Here is a 26,759-nt window from a genome sequence, read left to right as displayed (position 1 = left end):
TTTTGTTTTCAAGGAGCACTCAATGCAAATTTCTTTTTCCTCAGCATTTGATTTTGTTAATTTTATTTAAAAAAATTGTGATTAAAAAATCCGCAATAAGAGAAAAATTTAGCAAATTATTTTAAAGATAATATTATTTTTAAAGAAGTTGTACTCTTAGACAGAACGATTATAAAATCTATTAGGAGTATAAAGTATGGGTATTATAGGTGACGTAATGTTTTTCTAGTACGTTTTTTCTATTACTACTTTAGTTTGTTGTTGAAAATTCTAGCCTGAAGGTCTCTTAAAACTTCTATGTCAATATCGAATTTAGTTCGTATATAGACATCATACGGTATAGAGTGTTTAACTCAGTTTTAGTATATCAGACATAACTATAAGTACATATATACTCTCTTTTAATTATTAATCATATTTCTTAATTAAGAATTATAATTTACATTATGCGAATATTGTTTCATGTACAATTTGTTTTACAATCGATTTATTTATAAAGTAAGCAAGTTTTTACTTTGTTTTACATACATACGTATATTTTATTAATAAAAGAAGATTCACTTAATAATATATACAATGATAGATATTATCTAACTTCTCATTATTTGAAAATCACTGTCTTAGTATATTTCATAATTTTCGTACTACTTTCTCATGACTTCTCGATAGGAACTTACTTAATCAAGGAAGTACGTCATCCTCGAGTATCTTCCACGGTTTCACTGTGCAACAGAATGATAACAAGTTCAGAGCGACGTGTACAGCGAGTTGATATTTCAAGGAATGTGTTTGCACATTGTAATTATAATCTGCTTGATAGAATTCAAAGAGATAAGTTAAAGAACTTTACAAATTATATATTTATTTATTTATTTATTTATTTATTTATTTATTTTTTTACTAGCCATTTCATCGGAGAAAAGAAAGTAAATGGTTGTAATAATTTTAGTAAAAATAATTGGCATGTAACACTTTATCGATTATGTGTGTATCGATTATGTGTGAACATATATATATATATGTATTATTTGAATATTTTAAAAGTATTCGTACATATGCGTGAATATATAAGAATTGTCTATACCGGATATAAAATAAAAGGGAGATATAATATTACAGTAGCAACTTTCGAGATATTCCGTACATAGAACAAATGCTAACGTTAAAACGTGTTCGTTCGTCATGTTGATAAGCCATGAAAAAAGAAAATATAAAATAAATTTGTCCGTCGGGCAAAAGTGAGTAGGAGATGAATAGGAAGAAAAACTGTAGAAACATTTAAACATTGCATATATATGTTCGCTGATCCCGACGTTTCCGTTTCTCATGCTGTAAAACGAGCAAAAAGTATTTTAAGTATATTACGTGTATGTGGTATTCGGCTGTCAGGAGTTAACGAGATGAACTCGTACGGATGAACCTTCTATATGATTGGGATTAACATGGGAAAACGAGACGTTAACGATTCAAACGCAAATCGACGAGAAAAAAGGATCGTTAGGAAAAAAAGAATTTGCAGCGAGAAGCAATTAGGCAGACTTCCCAGAGGTTTCAAATTATCACGTGGAAATATTACTTCCGTTTTTTGACGCATCATTAAGGGGAGAAGTAGGTATAGATTATATATATAGTATATCTATACATATATATTGTATGAGTATATGTACATATATATATATTTCTTTCTTTTATTTTTCCATATTTCTTTCATATAACAAATTTTCTTACTGCGTGAAAATACGATTTGTTTTTTATACTATTTAGGTAATAATTATTGGACTCGTGTACAGCATATCTCTAAAAAAAAAAAAAAAAAAAAAAAAAGAAAAAGAAAAAAAAATCAAAAAATAGTAAAAATAAAAGAAAATACAAGAGGTACAGAATATATCTTTCACTACGAAAAATAATATCATCTTTCGCTACGAGAAATACTTGTTGCTCGAATAAATACTAAAAGAATCTCCGCACATGGTTACAATGTATTCGTTATTTTTGAATTGGTACTACTGAAAATTACGTTATACTGTCCAACGAATATGGATTGTCATGCCACGAAGTTAAATGGAACAAGATTTAAAAGCTGCACAGTCCGAAATTGCTTCTACATTTTTCAAGCCGGAAAACTCGTCCCGATTCATCCGCCTATAACCTTTCCATCAGCATTTTTCCAAATTGATTTTCAGATCGATTTATTGTGCGTGTAAGTTCATTGAAACTTATTTTATATACACGAACGTACTTATTTTATATACACACGCTTATTTACTTTGATAATAACAGTAGATATATTTATTCTTTTTTTTTTTGTATTTACGGGAAATCCATTTCTTGCTAGACTTTATAATAAGTAGGACGTTAAAGCAATAATTTTGAATTCCAGATGGTATATTGTTTATTTCAATTTCGACTTTAACAATAAAATAGTTCTAATACTGAGGCAGCGTAGTAATTCCAAGAAGACTATCCCAATAACGTAGTAACTCCGAATCTAATCCGTTTGTAAATTCCCTTCGACTATACTGTTATATTGTGTTTCCTAAGATTTTATGTATGTACGTTATACATACATATCTGAATAGCTTTATATTATATTGTACGAATAATTTAATTTATTCATTTCGTTAGCATTTCTCTTATATATAATTTTATGTTTTTTTAATTATTTCATTTTCTACAAACTTTATGTATATTATGTGTGTACGTTCAATACATGCTTTGTTATTTGAATTTGAAATATATATATATCAAGATTATAGAAGGAATCAAGAGCATAGAACGAATGTAATAATGTAATGGTGGTACTTGTAAATGATCGACGTCATTTTGTAAAACTTAATTAATTTTTCATATACCTTATGTATTATAATTAAATGATTCTGTATAATATAGAAAATTGTTAATAAATGTCGTATTAATAAACTTCCGTGCATAGAAGTTTGAAAATAATACTGAAAATCTAGGTTGGTCGCAAAATAATATTTTAGTCATGACTTAGTTTAAACGAAACGTTAAGAAAAGGAACCTAGCGTAATGTTTTCGTGTTTGTTTGCGTTATGAAATTATTAAATACACTCAATAAAAGCGAGGATTGAGATCGAAACGACGACGGATGATAGAAACTATTTTCTTTGTTTGATCTTAGTTTTTTTTTTTTTTTTGTAAACAGATGTCCATCGATTAACTGATCAATATCTATTTTTCTTTTTTTACTCCAATAATTCATATGATTCAGAATTACAATCCGTATGAGTACACACTGACTTTTCATAATGTCCCGATCACTTCCACGTCAATGATGAAGCTTATGCATCGTTTAATAATGCAATTCATTACTTCATTACGGAGTTGGAAAACTGTAATCCGTGTTTCGATAGACAATTCGATTAAACAGAATCATCAACGAAGCGAGAAAATCATTCGAAATTTGGACATTTTCGTTAACAGCGTTGACAAGATTTTTAAATCTGTAGATCATACATATTTAAGCTATTTTGATCCATTCATACATTGATAACGTTATAATTGAAAATTTTCACCGTTTGCCATTTTCAATGATAATCCAAGGACATTTATTAAATGCGTATCTATTTTTAAATCAAATCATCTCGTCAAAATTTCATGAGGATTTGGAGGAACTACTACCAGTTCTGATAATATAACTGAAGGACCGTACATTTACGGCATAATGTAGCAATAGCTTTAAACGAGATTCGCGCGATAACAGGTAAGTGCACTTAGAATATTTTCTCACGTATTACGTGTCCAAGCGTTTTGACTCGTCGATAAAGAAAAAGATAGGAAAAGAAAGTAAGAGAGAAAGAGAATATTCTAAGATATCGGTCCAAAGTTTTTCCACTTTCAATATTATAATGTCGTTAAAAAGGAAAAAGAAGAAAGATAAAAAAAAAATATATATAAGAAAAAAGTAAACATTTACGAGGCGACATGAGACGCAAAGTTTTTACAAACGAATGATCCCTTTAAAGTTTCTCCTTTCTTCTTATTTCAACCGTATATAAATTTTATAATGGAAAATGAACGATGCAACTTTAGTTATATATAAAGTATGTCCAAGTGATATCTATGGATATTACTTTTGCCTCGAATACTCATGATTCAAGTTTGATAGGAAAGTCTCTATCTGTTGGAAATTCGACAGTTTGCAGGACTACATGAAAGGTATGCTATGCAATTTACGTTTTCGATGCAATTAACGGCTAGTAATATGGGACACGTTGCCTCAAGGGAGCAACAACAACAACAACGACGACGACGACAACGACAACAAGAACGAGCGAAATCGTTCTATCGATAGAGTGTCCAGGACAAGGCAGGAAAACATAAGAGTTTTTTCACACTTTTTTTCGTACGAAAAGGAAGTAAATGCACTTTGAAATCACGCGACGATCTTTATCGTCATGGTGGTCACGACGACGTCGAGAATTTATGTCGTTAAGAGTTATACTTACACAAATATGATCCACTCGTATGATATAGGTATGCTGTATTCGATTTACAATTACATACGTAAGTATATACATAGATAGATATGGTCAATGAGTTGACCACCGCCAATATCAATAACCAAACGATCGCTAATATTTGAAACTGTGTGAATAGTATATAGAGTGTTCCAAAACTATCGGCTAAAAATCGTAATAACATAACTACTTTTATTTCGAATATCGAATGTTTGAAAATTTACTTTTTTTTTTTAACTATTATTTTGTTATCGATAAAATCAATAATAAATCGATTGTTCATAAAGTTTAGCTCCAACAATTTAAGGAACACCCTATACCATAGTGAACATAAATGCGACGCTCGAATAAATCATACGGACAGGTAAACGTAAATCACCATTTCGCATATATCCCTATAATAGGTTCGTCCCGATTCGTTGAAAATTACAGCATACTCGATGACATCCATCCTTTAAGCGTGAAATGAATCCGCATTATCGGAATGAATTATTTGCGAGATGTTTTTCAGAAAGAAGAATTCAAGATCATTCGTAATCGGTCGTACTATTATTCGGAAGGATTATTTTGGAAAATTTTTACTTACGAGATACTTCAGGATTTACTTTTCTTGTTGAATATAAGTAAATAAATGTAATCGTAAAAAAGCAACTTGTTATTTTTAATTCCTAATCTAAACTAAACGAGCGATGGTTGATCAAATTCTTTTCATTTGCGTGTTCTCAAATTGAGAATTAATTGAGAATGAAACTGATCGAGAGCTTTGCGCTTTGTTACAGTCGATATAACGAGTAACGATTGGGTTTCCGTTGAAGAGAAAGAAAGAGAGGGAGAGAGAGAGAGAGAGAGAGAGAAGAGAGGGAGAGGAAGAGAGATAGAAAGAGTTCTATAATTGCAAACGGTCTCATCGTATTCTCTCAATCCGACCTCATCTTTACTTTATCTCAAACTCTGGGTTTCTTGCACTTGTAAACCTTAATATTAATGATACTAAGAAGTTCTTCTTTCGTTATATTCTCTCTCTCTCTCTCTCTCTCTCTCTCTCTCTCTCTCTCTCTCTCTCTCTCTTTACTTCTCTTTCTCTTTTTCTTTCTCTTCAGTTTAACAATCTCATCGAATGTACAACGAATAAAACCAAAAAGATGAAGAAAGATGATGAAAAATCATGGCTATTGAATATCCATGGAAAAAAGTGCTTTCTAAGTCTCTTGTACCTTCGAAATAAAACTTTCCTTTTACTTTTATCCGAACTCTTCGGTTATTTTACGCGATAATTAAACCGTATCAAAAAGTTCCGATGGTAATTCAGAGAATGAAAAGAAGGTAGAAAAAAGAAATGGTAATATCATCAATTCTTTAGTTAAAGCTATTTATCACACCTGATTTTATAATGGTTTTTCATAATGGTTAACAATGAATACATGGGAAAATTCTTGAAAGATTTTTATGAACAAGGATACATTTTAAAAATGAGGACACAGTTTTATCGAACTTTTGAAAAAGTTTCATTTTCTTTGAAGAGAAAAATGGTATCAAAAAATGGTGCTTTTATCGACGATAATTTTTTAAAAATAATTTCTCAAAGAAATGTATCGAATAATTTTAATTTCTTTATTTTTATTATTTATTCTTATTTATTTTCATTTATTTTTACTTTTTTTTTACTTACGTTTTTCAGGCTAAATGTCATATTTTTTATTCTACTTAATGTTCATTATCATATTGACATATTTTAAATTTCAAAATATCAGTGATTTTCTTTCTTTAGCTATTTGTATAATTAACAAACACTTTTTAACTAATTTATCTTTAGAGAAGTATAATCTGACATATGGCTTTCTTTTGCATTTATTAGATGCATTACTATTTGTACTGCATATAAAAATGTCTTTTACACACTAATTCATATTTTATTCGTACCCTTCTTGTACGGTGCTAGCGTAATGTGGTGAACAACTTTAAAGAACAATCTTTAACGCGTTAACTCTTAACATTAATGATCAAAAATCATTGGTAACTAGTATTCGATTTTATTGACTTTACTGTAAAAATTCTTCTAACAATTGTTTAAGCTTTATGAAAATGTAACCATGGTGATTCGTATAATCCGATTCAATCTCGTACATATTTAAAACTAAAAGAAACACAGTATTGTGAAGCTGTTTAAAATCTCTCATGTAAAATAAAATGAAGATTTTAAAAGTTTGTTAAAAGCATAAATTCTTTATAAATAATATAATATGAAAACTTTAGCAATTAATTTTTTTTTCATATTTTTATTTAAATGAAAATAAGGAAACACGAAGTATCAAACTGAACATCAAACTGAAGTATCGGTTGATGTTAGAGAAAATACGATAGTGAAGTGGAAACGAGTTAAAGTAAATTGGCTTATCTTTTTTATTTTTTTTTTTTTTTATTTTTTTTTCAACTTCTGTCGCATAGATCGAACGATTGAGCTGGGATTCTTCGTTGAATAATAAATAAAAGGAAAAGAGATGGAGGAACATCGAGAGAACATATAACATCTGTACGGTGTTAAAGAAGGACGGTCGCTTTGGGCTCGCTCGTAAAATTCGGCCTAGAGACGAAAGTTTTCCTGGCTCACTCGAGCTAGTGCGCAGGAAGTATAGATCGTGAGGTAAGCTCGAAGGGGATGCTGGTAGTTCGTCGGTGAGGTTGGTATGAGAGAGAAGAGAAAGTTCCGTGCAACTTTTGCGCCAGACGAATCACCGGCAGGTTTGGGTCGGTAGCTCGGATTAGCCACGTATAGTGATCAACTCCGGAGCGGGTAATTAAAGCGGTGCGCGCCTCCTTGCACTTCGACTTCGCGCGCCGTTTATTATATTAGAATGGAAAGGTGGTCTCGGTCCCACGCGTTTTCCTTCTCCCACTGGAAAGTAGATATCGAAGCGAATTTTGATTAAATTTTCTAACCCTTGAATCAATTCGAAAATTAATCCAAAAATTCGGATAATATTAAAGAAAATATGTTACAAAAAGTAAACGACGTTAAAGTACGTATTTAGATAAATGAATAATTCATTTCAATTAATGTAAGTTACATATTCATGATACGAAATTACATTGAATAGAAAAATAATAAAAAAAAAAAAAAAATAAAAATAAAAAAAAATAAAACAAAAAAGAAAAATAAAAAACAGGAGGGAAGAGAGACATAAAAAAGAAATAGTAGACATAGGATATCACGTAAAAGATATAAGAGAGAGAAAGAGAGAGAGAGAGAGAGAGAGAGAGAGAGAGAGAGAGAGAGAGAGAGAGAGAGAGAGAAGAAGAATTCGAGCAAGTGAGCAAATATTGAAAATTCTCATTCATGCATTATCACTCGCCATCTGTTCCCTGAGTTTTCTTTTTTCTTTTTTTCAACAATATTTTTTTCCTCGTACAAACAACTGACTTGAAAACGGTCGGAAACTAGCATGGGCTTTGTCCGATAGCCTTTCGCTTTATAAATATAGGCTCGCTATACGGATCGCATTCGATTCTCACCCTTTCCCTGAGAGATTTTTTGCGACGAGGATTTTCGAATGTCACAGTAGATTTTCATTGGTAGGAATTTTTTGCTAGGCAATTACAGAGACTTTCACAGATACCTGTCCCGTTAGACGCGAGAAATTCTCTTAGTTTCGAATAACCTAAATAGCGTCTGTACGTACGTGAATACGCGTTCGTCGATTTCATTTGAACTAGGACATACATATATGTAGTTTTTGTGTCTATGCAAAAGTAACATGTCATTTAGATACGTTAGAGGAATTAATTAAATATCTCTTTGTGACCTTATTTTGTCGCTATTTTTTTTTTTTCAATTAGGACATTTCAATTAGGCGTTTTCTGAAAAAAATTTTTTTTTATATTGTAATGATAATATCATTAATCGTAATCGTTGACGACCGATTTAATTAAATTTTATTAAATATTACAATTTTCAATCCAGATCTCTTAAAGGAAAAGATTAAAAATTTTAGAAGACCAAATAATTACTTTTCTATCTTCGTTATTGATTCGCAAACTCACCTTGCAAACCAGTGATATTTCTCATCGTTCGGTAGCCGTTAACAAGCTTCTCGCGTAGATGGGTCCTCTCGCAGTGGCACTGATAATTGGTGATTACGATCGTGGTTGTCGCGAACGCGAGGAACAACCTTGACCCCCAGGTTGGTCCTGTCGACATCGTCCACCGGTTTTCGCATCCCCCGAAGCTTTCGATGTTCAATGCGGAATCTTGATTTTCGCTGACGTGACACCTCTGGGGATCGTTTTCAGAACGATCGCAAATTATCGTACTTGTCCGTCTGAAACACGAATTAAATTGTTCACGAATTGCAAATAAAAAATGAAAAATTTATGATAACATTTTACTTTTAAAACTTTTTAAAGTGATCGATTTTTATTACAGTCAACGAACGTTGTCGAAATAAAATTTAGTTACATTTGGTGTACATACATTATATGTATGTATGTTTATATGATTAACAAGAAACGAACAGACATCGAGAAATTCGTGGATTTGCATAACAAATGATGACAAAGATAAAAAGTTGATTATAAATATCAACAAATTATATTTTCGAAATTTTTGTATTGCAATATTTTTAAATTACAAAAAATCCATTTATATATCTTTTTAAAAAAACATTGCAAATGCTCGTGTTTTCCAATTCATAAGGATCAAATTTAATGGTGAAAATAAAACTACGAAGAAAAAGAAAAGTAATCACTGTGGTAAATCTTTTGATGATGATTGAGATAACGATAGGGAAACATCCACGTAGGATCGGTCTCAAATGTGGCTACAGGTGCGAGTGACGTACAATAGGGACTATCGTTGCACTCGGATAATAACAGTTGCACTCGTAGCGCTTGGGCACTCATAGCTCGTCTCTCGACATTTAAATTATCGAAGGGAAGTGCACAGGCGTTCGATATTTTAACGTCAGTTTCACGCAGAGGGTTTAATAGTCTACTTCAACGATTACGCGTTGCCTGTGACGGGAGTCACCAGATAAACGGTTCAAAAGTCAATCAACTTAACGTAAAAGTTTACACGGTTGTAGAGATGTAATGAAGGAAAATAGTAATATTTAAAATCTCAGAACAATTATCTTTTCTTTCTATATATTTACTTATTGACGCGTTTAATAATCGAATAAATATTACGAATTCTTTTAAGTTCAAACACGGATCGCAAATTAACGAGAAAGAATATTTTTTCAAATAAATATTATTCGATTACAACGAACGAATTGATTTAATAAACTTGAAACGTTCACGATAAAAAAAAATTGTATCGATTGTATTATAAAAATTACAAATATTACAAATATTTACAGGGGAATAATGTTTGTGCAGAGACGAAGTAAAAAAAAAAAAAAAGAAATTTTTTTTTATCCGATCGAATTTATTTTTCGACTTTTAACATTTTTGAGTATTATACACATCTCTCAGTCAGTTGAATTTGTTATAGGGAAATATTGCGAAGGTTCGTTTTCTTGCCCTAGTGAGAAATTCGTTTTCAGTTTTTAGCAGACGGTGTGCGAATAAACAGAGATGGATGAGTGTCGAAAAAGAAGTGGAAGAGAAAGCAAGAGAAAGAAAGAGGACGGCTTGACGGTTATCTGGCCGAGATACAAGTGCACATTCATTGGAGTATACGCTGGTATACAAGTATCTATCGATATAACCTACAAAAATTCCACCTTCCACCTTCCACCCCTTTCTCTTTCGATGGGGCTGTGATCCATTCAAGCATTTCGAGCTATCGGCCTATCTCCTCTCCGTTTTTCACCAGCAACCAACCCCAAAAGAGTTTGGAATTTTATTCAACTTTCCTATCGACAGACGATACGAAAGTTTCTATGCAAACGGTCGCTCGTTTTACTCCCGCCCTCTCTCTCTCCTCCCTCATTTCTTCTTCATGTTTAAAAAGACCTCCCGATTTCTCTTTGAACACCGACGAACCTGTACGTACTCTACTCGTATCGCCTTGGAGAAAAACGAAATGTAAATCAAATTTACGTCTCCTCATAATACCTACATCTGTCTACACATTTCTTTTCGTCCATTTTTTTTTGTTTTTGTTATTTTCAACTCAATATAATGCTCTAATCCGTTTCCAACGTTACGACGATCTAGCGTCGATTAATTTTAATACGATATTAAATCGTTTTATATAATGAATGAATGAAAAATATTTACAATAAATAATGAAATGGAAAAAGGAAAAAAAGAAAAAAGGAATGATATAAAATGTCTTACTTACAGACAGAAAAAAATGTTAAAAATATTTAAAACAAAAAGAAAAAGATAAGAAAAGGAAAAGAGAGAATAAAATTTGATACATTTTAGAAAGAGAAAGATAAAACTTTATGTTATAAATAACAATTAAATATTATCACTATCCTTTATATTTTCGAAGATGGCACATGGCAAATATTATAGTTTAACGTCTGCGAATGACGTTATCCTAGTCGGCAATTTTTTTTCTTCCACTGAGAAGTCCTTGCGAAAGTATAAATGTTTCTCGAGCCATTGCTTTCGTCCATGTTTCATTCGCCGTACATATCTATCTATCTTTCTCTTTCTCTCTCTCTCTCTCTTTCTCTCTCTCTCTCTCTTTCCTTCTCTCTCTCTCTCTTTTCACCCACTCTCTAATTTCTCTTTTTCTCCTTCACGTTCCAGTTCATCCATTATACCAAGCAAATAGTTGCACATCGGAACATCGTAACATAACGTATTCCACTGACTCGCACAAATGTACACCGTAATATGTTCATTCATTTTCGGTGACTTTTAGTAACGCAAAAAACTTTCTTTTTCCATTCTTTCAAATCAAACGGGTAGTAAATATTTCCATAATAATCTCGAGGTCTCGAATAGAGACTAAATCACGTTTGATCTGAACGTTTCAACAAACGATTCTATACGAGAGACGAAAGTACGATTAAATATTTTGTTAGGCACATCGAGAACCGTTTGATCGCTTTTGATCTTATTTGATTATCGTTTCGAGATACGTTTCGAGACTTTGTCTTCTCTTGTGACGTGACAAAATTAACGAAATGGCTTTGATGAAACTCATCCGATAAGAAGGAACAATTTCACGGCATTGTGATAACAAACAAACGTTCATCGTCGGATTAAATATACGGTAGAACTGAGTACTCCTTTGTTTGACTTTGTTTCAACTGAAAGTCAGTTAGATTGCGATTCGAGAAGGACACGAGAACTAATTTTGAAGTAACGGGATTAGGACTTGTCATTTGCGAATTGCATTCTCCGTTAACGATGATACGTACCTATAGAGACAAAGAATCATGGAAATGGTCGAAATTATAATCGAGTTAATATATAATTGTAATCTATAATAAAAATGTAAAAAGATAAAATAGGAAAAAATACAAAATTACATGTTAGGATTAAATTTGAATTATAAAAGTTATAAGAAACTTTTACAAAAATTCGTAATCACTCGCGAATATTAATTTAAGAGTTTCTGATTCTCTAGATGTTCTAGTTCTAAAGAAATAAAGAGAAAGAACGCGAAAAGGAAACACGCGAAAAGAGAACTTCTAATCAATGAAAAGGCAACGCCAAGGCACGATTCAGCTTTAGAGTTTTGGGGTCTAAGAGATGTCACGGAATCACGAGTGTACTCATACGATGTACATATAAATATATATATATATATACACTATCCTTTGAATATTTACCTTAAAAAAATGTACTCAACTTTCGGCCCGCATTTCATGTTAAATATGTGTACATTGATGTATACATATAAATGCGTGTAGCTATGTAGTACATGAATTGCACGGAAAAAAAAACAACGTTAATTTAAAAGATAAATATAAGATGATAGACGCAGTTTCATTTTTCATCACAGCATTGCTTCGTGTTATCTATTAAATCGAAACGAAGTTGTAGTTGTATAGATAAAAAGATATCCAAGTTTGTTACATTCGTTTTTTAAAGTTTATTACATATATCTATATTAAACATTGATCTTCTGGAAGACTCGAGATCTCATTCAGTGAGTAAGAAGCAAGAAAGCACAAGTAAAGTAACAGTAAAGCGATGGCAAACTTTTCCAGTTTCCTTTCCAAGTTCGCGCACGTTAAAACCTGCGTGCAATCTTAAAGCGAAAAGCTCGAGATTTCCTGACTTCTTTCAGAACAATATATACATCCATCGATACACTTATAAATACACACATACACACACATACATATATGTAGAACATGGCTCGCCCTTTCTATTTCGAAATAAACGCACCACCGGTTGCCGCATAGTCTTGGACACTGTCTGCCCATTGTATTCGAATAACGAAGTAAACCCATTTGCAATGCAAACATTACGATCTTCGAATAAAATTTGCGTACAGCAACCGGTCAACTTTTCGCGTTTGCAGTCGTTTATCGAGATGTTCGTACTATCTTTTAAGTCTCGTTAATGCAATAACAATTTTACAATTCACTTCAACAGACATAATAAATGCCATTTTTCTCTTTCTTCTTCTTTGTTTTAATTCTTTTCGTTTCTTCCATTTCATTTTCAAGCTTGATATACCGTTCAATATTCGAATGAGAATAATTATAGGAAATCCATAAGTAAACAGTGACTGATTAATAATTATCTTAAATAAAACAATAAACCTGTTGATTATATTGTTGTATCGAACATTTGCGTAGCTCTCCGATGATGATTCTGTTTCAGGAAAGAAGAAATCAATCGTGCAAATATTTCGACTAAATATCGAATATTCAATTCACGGTAATAAAATTCACGCTTGCACCGAAACATCCCTTTTGGAATTGATTGACAGTCAATTATATTATTATTCATTTGGTACGTTGTTTTTTTCATTGGTTAAATGTCAACGTCTGCATTCTACGACAGGCGATCATTTCTATTTTATTTCTACCAAAATCTTGGTATCTTTATTTTTAGTTCCAAGCGTTTCATTTTCTACGATCTATCGTAAATAAAATACATCTTAAATGAAATTCTATGAAATTCTTTTAAAGTTTATTAACTGTATTTAAAAAATATATATATATCTTTATTTCTTTTTTGGAAAGGAAAGAAGCATAATAAAATTGATTTGCAGATTTCGTTGACGTTTCGAATATCGTTTTCTTTGCAGAACGATAGAAAAAAGGGAAAAAGAAAAAAAGAAAAAATAGAAAAGAAAGAAAGAAAGAAATTTCATTCGTACGATACGTGACATAGAAGAAATGGAAACGAAAGGAAAGGAGGAGGTATGTACATAGTAAATAGCGAATGTAGACTGCAAACTACGAACTGTACGATGCAACGACAAAGTTCGTAAGACTTTGAAAGATTTCAGACAGGGTAACGATACTGCTTTTCGGCTTGAAACTACTACTACTACTACCAGTGAATAGTATTCGCTTTTTCCTTTCGAATTTCTAGATGGCATAGCGTCGATATTTATACTATAGCAAATCTCGTAAGTACGAACGCGGTGGAGAGTGAAACGTGATCAGACAACATTACGTGAGAGACGTCTTCAAATCAAAAATGCCGTGAAGAAAAATAGAGCGAAATAAAATTAAATGAAATATTTTTTCAATTCTTAAAAACGAAAAGATCCTCTCTTTTTATTACTTTTTATTCTTTTGCCTAACATATTCGTTTTATGAAAAGATTCTATCAAATAATATAATAATAGGAGTCTCATTAATACCTGATGTATGAAATACCAAATATATTGCATTAAAATGTAAGATACAATGGAAGAACAATACAAGTGGGATTTAATTAGCAAGATGGTTATGCCAAAATACAATTCGGTACGAATTTTTTTTTTTTTTTTTGTTTATTTTCTCCTTCTTCTTTTTTGTTAGCGATGCGGAGCACAGGCCTGCAGCATTTCCTAACCGCTAAAGTGAAATATTTTATTTATGTGTTTAAGGCAATTCCATTTCTCGCGATATTCTGACGTAGCACGTTCGTAACAGTATTGAATCGTGAACGAATTTCTTTGGTTTTCTATTACTATTTCTTTTTATTCTATTTTCTTCGAGAATAATGAAAAAGCAGTATTTGGTATTCAGACGAAATAATCGAAAACGTATGTGTGTCGAACGATACCTAGAGAGTATGTTTTTAATATCATTTTTGAATAAATATCTCTTTCTCTCTTTCTCTCTCTCTTTCTCTCTCTCTCTCACTCGATTCAGACGTTGAAATAGTTGCTTGTTTTGTAAAATCATGTTAACAGCATGGAAATCTTTAAACTCATGGCGTATTTGAAAAAATTTTCAAATTTTCTTTTAAATGCATAGAGTGAAGATAGGATATACCCATCTTTTGTTATCTCCAACGCTATTTTTAGCGTACCTTTGAGAAGTAAAACACGCGACGCACATACACAGAGAACAGTGATATCTCTTGGCCGGTACCACATTGCGGTATCTCTCTTCCTTTATGGTGACGCTCATATTGAATATCAAGCGAGGGTGTCCCTCGCAAAAAGAGCGTAAGTCTCTTCCAATGCTCGCTTTGAGATCCGAAAAAGTTTACCATCTTCATTAGCATTCATGACGAGCTCAGGTATATATGTAGCACCGTATACATATACTTATAAATGTCTCTGTATATGTAGGTTTCATGTTTATTCACGACGTCTTTAATAATAACCTGAATTAATTAATATGTGTATTGGACGTTCAGTAAACATAGCTTTAATTAGAAACGAAACTAGGCCTTTGTTGAACACATCGATTAGTAAATACGAATTGTAATACATTATTGTCGCAAATGAAAAAGAACAAAAAAAAAGATAAGGAAAAGATATAGATTTTAATGGAAATAATGAATTTTCTACTAATTACATTACTCATTGAACGAGAAAGAACAGATGAGACGTCTGACAAACATTAACGAGATGAAGAGAGCAGATGCTTTAACCGGTGACCTTGAAACGATGATAACGAAGCAGTTCGTTCGTAGACGTTAGTATGCTCATTAAAGTACTCGCTAAGGAGACGTTTTAAAGAGACATTTACACAAGTAGGACGACGCTTCTATGACGCACGAGTACCGTGTGACTTAATTACCGATAAAGAGTAGTCGAGAGTGAGATGGGCCAGAGGAATGTGAGGAAGTATATGGGAGTGAGTTATAAAAAAGTCGAGTGGCAGAGAATCGAAAAGAGAGAAGGTCAGTTAGATTCTTTCTTTCGTCTCAAGGAAAATCTTGATGAGTGTCCTTTGTCGAAGAAAAGGATAGAGAAGACCAAGCGACGTCATTTGGGGATTCGACTCGAGGGAATCCTTCTGATCGATTCTCTCCTGCTACTGTGTTCTCCAGTACTCTTCTTTCCTCCTCCTCCTCCTCCTCCTCCTCCTCCTCTACCTCCATCTCTTCTTCTTCTTCTTCTTTTTCTTCTTCTTCTTCTTCTTCTCCAACTTCTATTACTTCTTTTTCTTCTTTAGGTGGCCAAACTAAGCGGCTACACGTTGTCACTTTTCGCGATAACGTTGGCAAGGTCTACGTTCTACCAAAAAGCTTTCTTTCACAGAGGATTGCAGTACCTGAAGAATAAATCCCAGCTTGCGATAATGCTCGAGTCGTAATCGACATATCGTTTCCAACAAAGTTGCTGTGGTTTTTCATTGGAAACGTTAGATTCAGGTTATCGGTACCTCGATCGATCTCTCTCTCTCTCTCTCTCTCTCTCTCTCTCTCTCTCTCTCTCTCTCTCTCTCTCTCTCTCTCTCTCTCTGATGCCAATATCGAAATTCACGTATAGGATTCCCTGAAAAGAATATCGATCTTTTTCTTCTTTATTTAAACTAACATTAAAGAAATGCTTAGAAATCTGAGGATTCGTTAAATTCTTCGATTAAACTTCAAAAAAGGAATTCAATGATTGAGTGATTCGAAAACACTCAGAATTTTCGATACTCAATGATCAAGTAGATACTGACTTATTTTATCGGGAATCATTGGAATTTCTGAAATCGATTTAGTATTCGGGACCTTGCTGAAAGCATCGACCGTCGTTCGATATTCAGAATATCAAACTCACTTAAAGGGATTTCGAAGCAACCATCGAAAAGTTTCGACGACGGACTCGACGTCGGACGTTGGATTTCATGGAATGGAAAATATAGAAGTTAATAAGAGAAGAGAGGACTTTGGTCATCGTCAAGAAGAATGGAATTAGGATTATTAGATTGTGGGTTATTTTAAGCTTGAGATTGACAAGTTATTACTATCTATCACTAACTATTAGATTACAATGAATGAAAGGAACATCGAGTTCGACGTTTCGCGTGTTCACTCAGAAAATGTATTCTGCGTGCGAGCATCAAATGAAGGAATCGTTAGTCAAACGTGTCCATTCGTATAATGGAGCTCTATAGTAAAATTTACGCGAACTAAATCGATGGAAGAATCAAGACACACGCTATTATTACACTTTGTTACCGGAACTAGGTAATTCGAGCATGGAAGAGTTACGGTAGAACATTTAACGAATATAAATGAGAAAGGAAATATAGATTTAAGATTTATCAAGATTTTATTACAATTATCACTATATCCAATTTCTTAAAGAAAATATCTTCGAAGTGTTTTATGAAAGAAAAAAAAAACAAAAAGAAAACTGAAATATTAGTATCGTGATTGTTTGTTTATTTATTTACTACGTTTTACATTAACATACTTTGATTATTTGTAAATAAAATGAGCACTCGTTGGATAATTACGTTATATGCGATACAATCTTCGGTAGGATCAAGGTTTGTAAACATGAAAAATTATTTATGAGTTAGTTTTGTTCGGAACGTTGAGAGTGTCGTATTTCGAAGGCTTCCATCATATCCACTTTAAAAATATACTCAGTTTTTTCAAAACATTTAAAAATTTTTCAAACATTTAAATGTTTTCCTTTTTATCCAAATGTATATTTTTTATTATCACCATGCATGATAAAAATAATACGGATAATAGCATCTGTGAAAATTTCATGTAACATAAAATTATATCTATATTTTTATAATATTTATTTATATTATGTATATTATAGATAGCATTAGTATATTGTAATTGCGACAAACATCGCTTCGATTGATATCAATATGTACAAATAGCACTTAACGCATAAATTCGTATTAATCAAACACAGTACTCATGAAAATTCAAACTTGTAAATACATGCTTGCTCCTCTACAGAATAATACGTAGGCCGCATTGATTGGCATACGTTTCTTCTCTCGTCGTAGTATCATACGTTTTATTTCGACGTTTGCCGCTATCTTTGTGCTACGAGCGAAACATTTTTATTTGACGTTCGCGAATGGAAACGTAAAATATCCGATATATCCGCTCGACTTGCTACAGACACGCGTGCTTACGTGCTCGGTCGACTACGAACACAGAGAGGAGGACACAGAGAAAAAGACAGAAATATGGAGATTCATCGATGTGGAAGATTGACGTTTTGCGGATTCCGGTTTTATGATAATTCTACATCAATGCCAAACAGAAAAACGAAGTCATTTTCCATTTCTCAACGAGTGGACACGAATTTGTATACGCGAATTCTATAAAGATTTCTCCTTTTTTCGAGAGAGAGAGAGAGAGAGAGAGAGAGAGAGAGGGAAAGAGAGAGGAAACGAACGTAATTTTTTTTCTCTTCCTTTTTTGTTTGTTATATAACTATGAAGCAGTAACGGTCAGGAAGATAAAGTACTTCATGGAGACTTTCAAGTACCCTGAAAGATTCAAGTGGATGTTTTAGTACGAAAAAAAAAAAGAAAATATATGGAAAAATAGTTTCGTTTGCATCTCCTTAAAGCTTGTCGTCAACGAAGAGTAAAAATTTTTATAATTTCATATCGAAACTCAACAAATTTGACAGAGTTATAACTACTTGAAGCAGTAAAAATGTTCTTTAGAAAATTAAGTTACAGCTAGTTTCTAAGTAAAGATCGATAAAAAAGACTTGTGTCGTTATCAAAAATAATTGGCCAATAATCAAATAACTATTTCATAAGAAATAATAAAATTATTACATTTTCTCGATTTTCTAAGTCAAAATATCAAATAGAATATATTTAATTAACTTAATACTTGTCTTTTATTTTCGAGCATGAGGATTAAATTGCAACTTTTTCTCCTTTTTTCTTCCTTTTCTTTTTCTTTTTTTTTTTTTTTGAAGAGAAGAAAACCTATAAATTTACAAATAGAATGATCAGTTACGAAAAGGTTTAGATTTATCAAAAACTGCAATAAAGAGACAGAGAGGAAAAAGGAAGAAATAGGTGAACAGGTTCAATGATCGTAACGTGCATTTTGTTGAACGTGCCTGGAGCACTGATTCTTTTAGGAAGGTAGTCAGAGAGCAATTTTGAGGAGGGAAGGAAGGAGCGACAAACGAAACGTCTCCTCTCACGATCCTAGTTCGATCTTATGGAGGCATGTAATATTAATGGTCTATTTGTAAATCGATTCCGACAGAAAATAATATCTTCTTGCTTATTCATGACAATCACTTTTATTGGAACTCAGTCAAACGTAGGTAAGTATATATATACACGAGCATATATTTTCTTTTTCATTTTTTCTCGTATTCACGTATAATAAATAGACATTTATTTTTTATTTTCAAAATATTATTCGATGTAATATTTCTAAGGTGAAATATAACTAATCTTTTCGTGTTCAATCTTAAACGTGTCTCTTTTATCATATGATATCTTTGAAATTAAGTATCGAAAAAATGTCAAATATCGATGATCATTATTTTTGAGCTTATCGACAAGGAAAAAAGAAAGAAGAAAAAAAAACAGTCATTAAGTCGCCGTTCTATATTCAAAAGATTGTGCAGAAGAGTACTCGGCCATGAAAGGTACCTTGTTAAAAGTAACCACCTTATTAGAGGCTCTTCGAAGTCACCTTTGGGAGGCTTTAAAAATTTTTAATCATTACTACCACCACATCGTTTTATAAGTATATCAAAACTAACGTGGATGAAGGTACGATCGTGACTACACCCACGACCTCGGTATATCCTGGTCGAATGAAAAAGTACGGATCACTGCTGATAAAGTTGGATTAATCGTCGTAATGGTTAAGCTCGCCGTTACTATCCATAGCTACTCGTTTCTGAGAGATTGGAATAATTAAAACTGCATCTTAAGAGTAGAAGTTCGTCGAAGATCGAGGCGATCGCGTTGCGAAGGGTTGCCATGAATTTCAAAGGATTGAAATCTTTGAAATTAAAAAGAAAAAGGAAGATAGAACATCCATCGTCTGCTTTATTATAGAGCTAAAAAAAAAAAGAAGAAAGAAAAGGAAAAAACATAAAGAACGTCGCTCTTATCTTAGCGACTCAGATATCGTAAATAAAAGTTCGAATTAATATTCTATTAGAATCTTTTCGAGCATACCGCGAAATTTGAAATATTACAAAGGAGAGATAGAAAACTTATCTACGCCTGAGAAGTTGATAAATTAACGTCGGATGTAACATGGCATCGTAGAAAGTATTTCAATCGAAAATGAAATGAAATATTCACCGTTGCCTCCGTGCTCGGTGAAACGAAGAAGAATCCGATCTGTTGGCACCATCTGCTGTTATTTTCTTTGATTCTGTCTTCACTTTAATGATGGTGCAAACATCGATATCGAACAAGTTTTACTAACTACTATTACAATTATTATTACGAATGTTATTAGAGACTTTGATATCAGAAATAGATAGTATTTCATTGTAACAAGATTGGCTCATCGAATATCGAAATAAAAAGAAAGAAAAATCGTGAATATTCTGATTGCTCGAAGATTGATACGATTTTTCGAACAAATTGATAATCTTTCAAATTCTCCTTAGAGACGTCTGATAAATCGTTAGAGCACTCTTGTCAATGACGAAAGATATTTAAAAAAAAACAAATCTTATTCGATTGGATGGCAATTAAACTTCGTTACTTTATTTTTATTTTTTTTTTGTTATTTTTAATTTATTACTTCTATTTTATTTCATTATTATTGACAAGTATTATATTAATCAACGGTAAAAGTTTTTAATTTTCGCGTTCGCGTTTCTCTTTCTTAGATAAACTAAGGACACGTTTTCCAATTAAATTAAACACCATTTAAAAAACATTAGAATTCGTATTTCACCGATGAATCAGGAAAAGAGAAGAAAGTAATGTGGAATACGTGAGATTCTTTAAGCTAGGGAGTTAAAAGAAGGAAAGGAAAAGTGAGATTAGAAGTGAAATCGTAGAGGAAATGCGAGAATTTCCTTGGACCCTTACGATCAAATCTTTCTGCTTTCGTACCTGTTGGAAAAAGAGTCTTTTGTTCTCTTTTAGTTTATACAGCTGAAAGTGGTTTTAATTTATACTGGTGTGGTCAGTTTGAGAAAGAGAAAGAGAGAAAAAGAGAAGAAAAAAAGATAAGAGAAAATGAGAATGAAAAAAGAAAAAGAAAAAGAAAAAAAAACAAGAAAAAGAAAGAGTTGAAAAGAGAGGAAAAAAAACAGAGAGATGTTGTACGTGGGTCCTGGGATATTAAAAAGAATCAGCCTGAGGTTAGCTGGAAACGTAGCAGCATTCACTAAAGGCGAGTGAGGCTTGTAAGAGGAAGGGATGGTTCGAGTTGGTACCACTTCGTAACCCACCGAATTTATCGTCGAGATCAACGGGTACACATCGACCGCAACGTGTGAGCCATTTTTACTCGACGTTCTTCTTCGAACGAACTTTCGAGGCACTGAAAAAGAATGTCGGTATTAGCGAACGAACTGGAACTATACTTTGAGACTCGATCTTACGTCATTTTTCTTTGTACTATAACCAATGGCGTTGGTTCGAAACGTTCGATTGATCTATTTATACGGCATACGTATATTTTTCATTTAATATTTTTTTCTCTCACTTTTTTTTCTTTTTTCTTATAGAAACACATAAATATATAATTCAAAAATATGTTTCTTCAAACATATGTGTTGGTGTTTTTATTGAAATATTTTATACTTTAAACGAATGTATGTGCTTTAACTTTATTCAATTTCTGTATCCCATGTAAGGCAACTTCTCGATTATCTTTCTTTCCCTCTTTCATCGCTTAGTCTCTCATTATTCGAGATCGAAATCCTTTCAAAAGTATCCTCTTAAATTTATCGTTCGGAAATGCAACGCGAAATAACATGATGGGGTGATAAAAGCGGTCTCCTCGATAGAATTTCTTCGCCTTATTCTTTTTTTACTTCACCGTTATCTTTTCTCTCTATCTCTCTCCCTCCCTCTCCCTCTCTCTCTCTCTCTCTCTCTCTCTCTCTCTCTCTCTCTCTTTTTTCCTCTCCCTCTTTGTCTCTGTTCTTACTTTGGTTTTCCCACGGTTTTTACCTCCAGAAACGGTCATTTTGTTATCCAAAGAATAGATTACTATTTTTATCGTGAAATGTAATAGATTTTTAATATGTGCGTTCTATGCAATATGAATGATAAATGATTGATAAATATTGATTTTTAAATAATACAAAAGTTCTATCAGTTTCTCTCTCTAGAAACATTTCGTTCCAGATTTGAAGTAGAAATCGATTACATATTTATGGTGATTTGTAAATTCTTTAGTCTCATGGGATAGAACGAGAGACTTGGGAATTCAGCTGAAAGGAATAAGAAAGATATCGTATTGCTTAGAATACAATGTATACATATGTATATGTAAGAAAATATTTTTAAATTTTTACATTGTTGAAGGGAAAGGAAAGAGAAAAAGTTAGAACGAAAAAAGTACACTGGCAATGCATTTCACGCTGGAGGACAGTAGCGATTAAGAGATAGCGAGATTTCTCGATATATCTGCATAATCCAGGAGGCAAGTTAGCCACCGATATTTTTGCGTAGGACATTTTGTTCAACGACGGAATATTTTTACGTGACAGTAGCGACTACGTGCTCGTGCATAGCTTCGTTATTCAGGAAAATAAAAGCTATGAAATATGAAGAGAAAGAGAAAGAGAAAGAGAGAGAAAAAGAGAGAGAGAGAGAGAGAGAGAGAAAGAGAAAGGGAAAGAGAGAGGAACATTTTATTCGCTAAAAAGTTCGCATCCATTTCATTCTTTCTCTCTCACAATAAAAAAAAAAAAAAAAAAAAAAAAAAAAAAAAAAAAAAAAAAAAAAAAAAAAAAGAAAAAAAAGAAAGAAAAAAATACAAAAAGAAATATTTATGGTCGGCCATTGGATTTGTTTATTTTTATACAATATATTTATACTTGTAAACTTTTGACAAGATATATCGTTCGTAAAGAAAATTCAAGAATCTTCTCTTGACGTTTTTTCGAAGAAGGTATCATTTGAACCATTGTTTCTGGGAAAATGTTAAATCGAAAGGTTACTTCCAAATCGTTAACTCTCGACATTCCATGAAATTTTCTCATTTGGAAGATCTTCTCTTTTTCTTTCTTTTTTGTTAGTCGTATTCTTCGAACGATCGAAGTTTGATTTGATGTATAACATCTAAATGCATACGTAGACCCCAAGGCCATTTACTTTTTTCATACATGAAAATAAAAGAAAGAAAGGATAAAAATAGATGAGAGAGCCAACTCGTGTCGGTAACTCGGAAGGAGAGAAAGAGAGAGAGAGAAAGAGAGGGAGATAAGTTCGTGTCAACGGAAGCTCAAGAAGTTCTTGCTCCTAAGCGCATTAATGTAAATTAGTTGGAAAATTGCGATGTTCTTCTAATCAGTCGAAAATCTATTGGACACTATGTAATCCACAGGTAGAATCACCTGGAAGAGGGTCTATGAGAAATACGAAAATGCCCCTTACTTGGTGCTAATTCGTATCATTTTAGCAGAATACCTAGTTAATTCGTTTTATCATTCCTCTATAGTCCAACGTTGATTTTGTTAACGTTTCGATCGCATCTTTGGGCTCCATCAAGTACCTACCTACCACGAAACGCAATAATTGTAGATTCAGCTTACCTATAGAAACGCCTAGCTCGAACGTATGCGAGTTAACCGCAAATGCTCGATTCGCATCTACGAAATTACGGAACCTGTTCTCTGTCTTTCAGTGCAAATATAGGCGAATCCGATTCCTGGTTGGATATACACGACCTCGAAAATTCGCCGGTAACGGACCACGACGAGGTTGCTCGTCGCGAACATGAGAAATTATATATCCTATTAAAAATTAGATCGAGTATTTAGAACGTAAATGTTAGCGTTGAATTTATTTATCTCTTCCTTCATTAAGATTTTCATCGGATCGAACTTGTGTTATTCGTTCAAAGATTGATATTTGCGAACGAATATAATATTAAAATAATTTTCTAATTTTAACAATCTTTTATTTCAATGTACGAAAAGTAATTTTAATATCTACATTCAATGAGTATTCTTTCAATCCTTCCTTCAGTTCAATGACTCATCTACGTTTATTAAATCAGCGTTTAATTTTATTCAAAGTCAATGTGATTATAATATTTTTTCTTTCTTTTTTTTTGATATATCTACGTACTTACACATTCTTTACTTTTTACTACTTTTATAACACTAATATTCATTCATCGATTTTCATCATATTCAAATTAACCTTTTGATCAGTTTTTCAATGTCCAACGTTTAATTGTGGTTAGAACTAAGAAATACATCGTAGAAGAACATATTGACGAACATGACGAGTACAAAATTAGCTTTCAAGTTAGTACCCGGTTTTCGAGCGTCGATCCTTTGTAAACGAGTCGAGTTTCTAATCGTGATCAACGACTATTTCACTTCCATCACTATCACGCTTTCTCGAGATTAACGAGACGTTGAGCGAGAAGAAAAACGGCTTTATCCTCCGTAGCGTGTGAATAAGCGTACGCTTAAGAAACTTATCTACAATGATTCGAAACTTTTTAGATAACGTGTAATTAAAGTCACGTTAAGTAAAAGATATCTAACGTTATATTTTCACGCTGTTGAGTGCCATTTGAACGTTTATCGTTTGCTTGAAATTTTAAACAAGAATCTTTCGTAGAACTTGCACCATCTGAATAAGAATGTTTGCTCGTTATTAAACTACCTAAATAATGAATTACTTAATAATAAGGAAATAAATTAATAACATTTTTTTAAAATTCTCTTGCAAATAATTCGCTTGCAGATCCGAGCGTAAGTTAACGCTCTAATGCGTCCGAAATTAATGACTAATTATGAAATTAACGTGACCATTAGTCATGTTATATCATGGAAGTTAGTAACTGGTTCTATCGTTTATAACTGTTACATAACAAAGTTGAGTAGTAGTAAGCGTATATATCCTGCGAATAAGTAGAATGTTATTATATAACTATCGACCGATCGAAAACGTTTTCTTTTCGTTATAGAATCGTCGGAAATATTATTATTTTTTTTAAAATTGCTGAATGATATTCAGCGAATGATTTTAAAAGATTTAAACAAATTACAATGAGTAAACGAGCTGGAGAACCAATTGCTATTAAACCAAATGAAGATTACGCGAATCCGTTAATGTAATAGGAACGAGCGAAATAATAAAGCCGCGGTAGAAGGAATTTGCTGGAATATGCAAATCACATCAAATGGATCATGCGTATGTAACGTGGGAGATACCTATGCAAGGACTAAGTACTATTACCATTGGCTTAAAGAAACGAAACGAATTTTTTCCATATCGTAATTGTATGATGATTATATCCATAATATTTTATTAATTCATCTTTTTTTTTTATTTTCTTTGTATTTTTTTATTCCCATAATTTTTTTGACTCTTGTTAATTAATGAACCGTACCCTTGTTAATTAATAATATATATATATATATATATATATATATATATATATGATAAAATATCATTCCTCGAATTTCTTGCTAAAAAATTGATTTTTCTTTAAAATCGCAATCAAATTTTTTCATATGATTTTTAATGCTGTACTTTCTTTCCATTAAAAAATATCTTTCTTATAATGATTTTTTTTAAACGATAGAAAAATTTGATCTTGCTTTGAAAGATATTATTCCTTTATTTTTTTCTTTTTTTGAATAATGTAATTTTACGACAGACGTATTATCAGACAGCCTTTATTTCTTATCGAAAATGCACGAAGCATCACAGGATGAAATCGTATCAATCGTTTTACCGTTCTGTTTCTCCAACACTCGGTTGCACACAAAGTTCTCTTTTTCCCTCTCTCTCCCTCTCTCTCTCTCTCCTCTTTTTTTCTTTCCCTCTCTCGCTCTTTCTATTTCTCTTTCTCTCTTTATACCTCTTTCCCTCTCTCCCTCTTTCCTTCCCTTTCTCTCTTTTTCTCTTACAAACGCATGCGTACGAGCAAACGATGAAAAAATGCATCGCAAGTCGCTTTTGCTTTTTTTTTTGTATTTTTTTTCCCCTGACCAGACGGCTGACCTGCACGGAAATCTCACATTCGATTTCGAACGGTTTTCCTGACATTTCCTCGCTATTTTTAACGGAATACGAAAGAATAAAGGAGTTAGAAAGAAGGATTGTAAAATAAATAACAGGACCATCATGTTAATTCTCGCGTATACTGAATGTTAGTGAAAAGATACGTATATACGTTCTTTTATTGAAATATGTAAAAGAAAATATTATTTTATTTACGGTACTATGTAATAGTCGCCGAGACAATATTCACGATAATTACGTTAGTTCTTTCAGTTGAATTATCGAAATTTTCCGGATGGTAGATATTTAAAGACAAGGCATTTGTAAAATTGAATGAATGAATCGATTGAATGAATCGAGTGTAATGATTTGTTATTGCGATTGATTTTATGTCAAATCTTTATTTTTTTTTTATTATTATTTATTTATTTAGTTATTTTTTTTTATCAAATTCACAAATGTACATCGTAATTAGTAGGAACGAGAATTTTAATTTAACGAGTTAACTTTAATTATGTTCACCTGTGACCGACATTTTGACATTTTATTTTTATTCAAAAACGAAAGAAGATATCTTGGATAGTTCATCAGTTTGTTAACAAAATTTTATCATGATCAATCGTTGTATTAATTTAATCAAATAATTTTGTCGTAAAGATTTAAAGATCAAAAAGGATATATCGAAGAAGAGATATCGATAACTGTTGGTATTCGATATGGTTTACATTAATGGCGAGGATTGATTACGAGGTGCGAAAGATGGCGGAGATGAGATGAATTCCGTATCCCTTTCATAGCGATACATCATATCCACATTCTGGATGGTCTGAGTGGATATAATCAA

General features: G+C 32.3%; 2 protein-coding genes across 2 annotated transcripts in view; both read right to left on the bottom strand.

The window, feature by feature from the left end:
* LOC124425600 (zwei Ig domain protein zig-8-like) overlaps positions 1–26,759 on the bottom strand; it is a 43,825-nt gene that overhangs the window by 12,836 nt on the left and 4,230 nt on the right. The window contains exon 2 of the mRNA XM_046966137.1: positions 8,520–8,797. Within this exon, the coding sequence (XP_046822093.1) occupies positions 8,520–8,676 (157 nt within the window). The 5' untranslated portion in view covers positions 8,677–8,797. The remainder of the gene's footprint in view (positions 1–8,519; positions 8,798–26,759) is intronic.
* The window catches only part of LOC124425631, a 46,314-nt gene continuing 36,859 nt past the window's right edge, over positions 17,305–26,759 (bottom strand). Inside the window, exons 6-7 of the mRNA XM_046966199.1 lie at positions 17,478–17,489; positions 17,305–17,360 (exon numbers count right to left, since the gene is read on the bottom strand). Coding sequence (XP_046822155.1) covers positions 17,305–17,360; positions 17,478–17,489 — 68 coding nt within the window. The remainder of the gene's footprint in view (positions 17,361–17,477; positions 17,490–26,759) is intronic.

The sequence above is a fragment of the Vespa crabro genome, chromosome 7, assembly GCF_910589235.1.
Source record: "Vespa crabro chromosome 7, iyVesCrab1.2, whole genome shotgun sequence".
Lineage (NCBI taxonomy): Eukaryota > Metazoa > Arthropoda > Insecta > Hymenoptera > Vespidae > Vespa > Vespa crabro.
The sequence above is the reverse complement of the archived record's forward strand: the minus strand, read 5'-3'. Positions and strand labels throughout refer to the sequence as shown.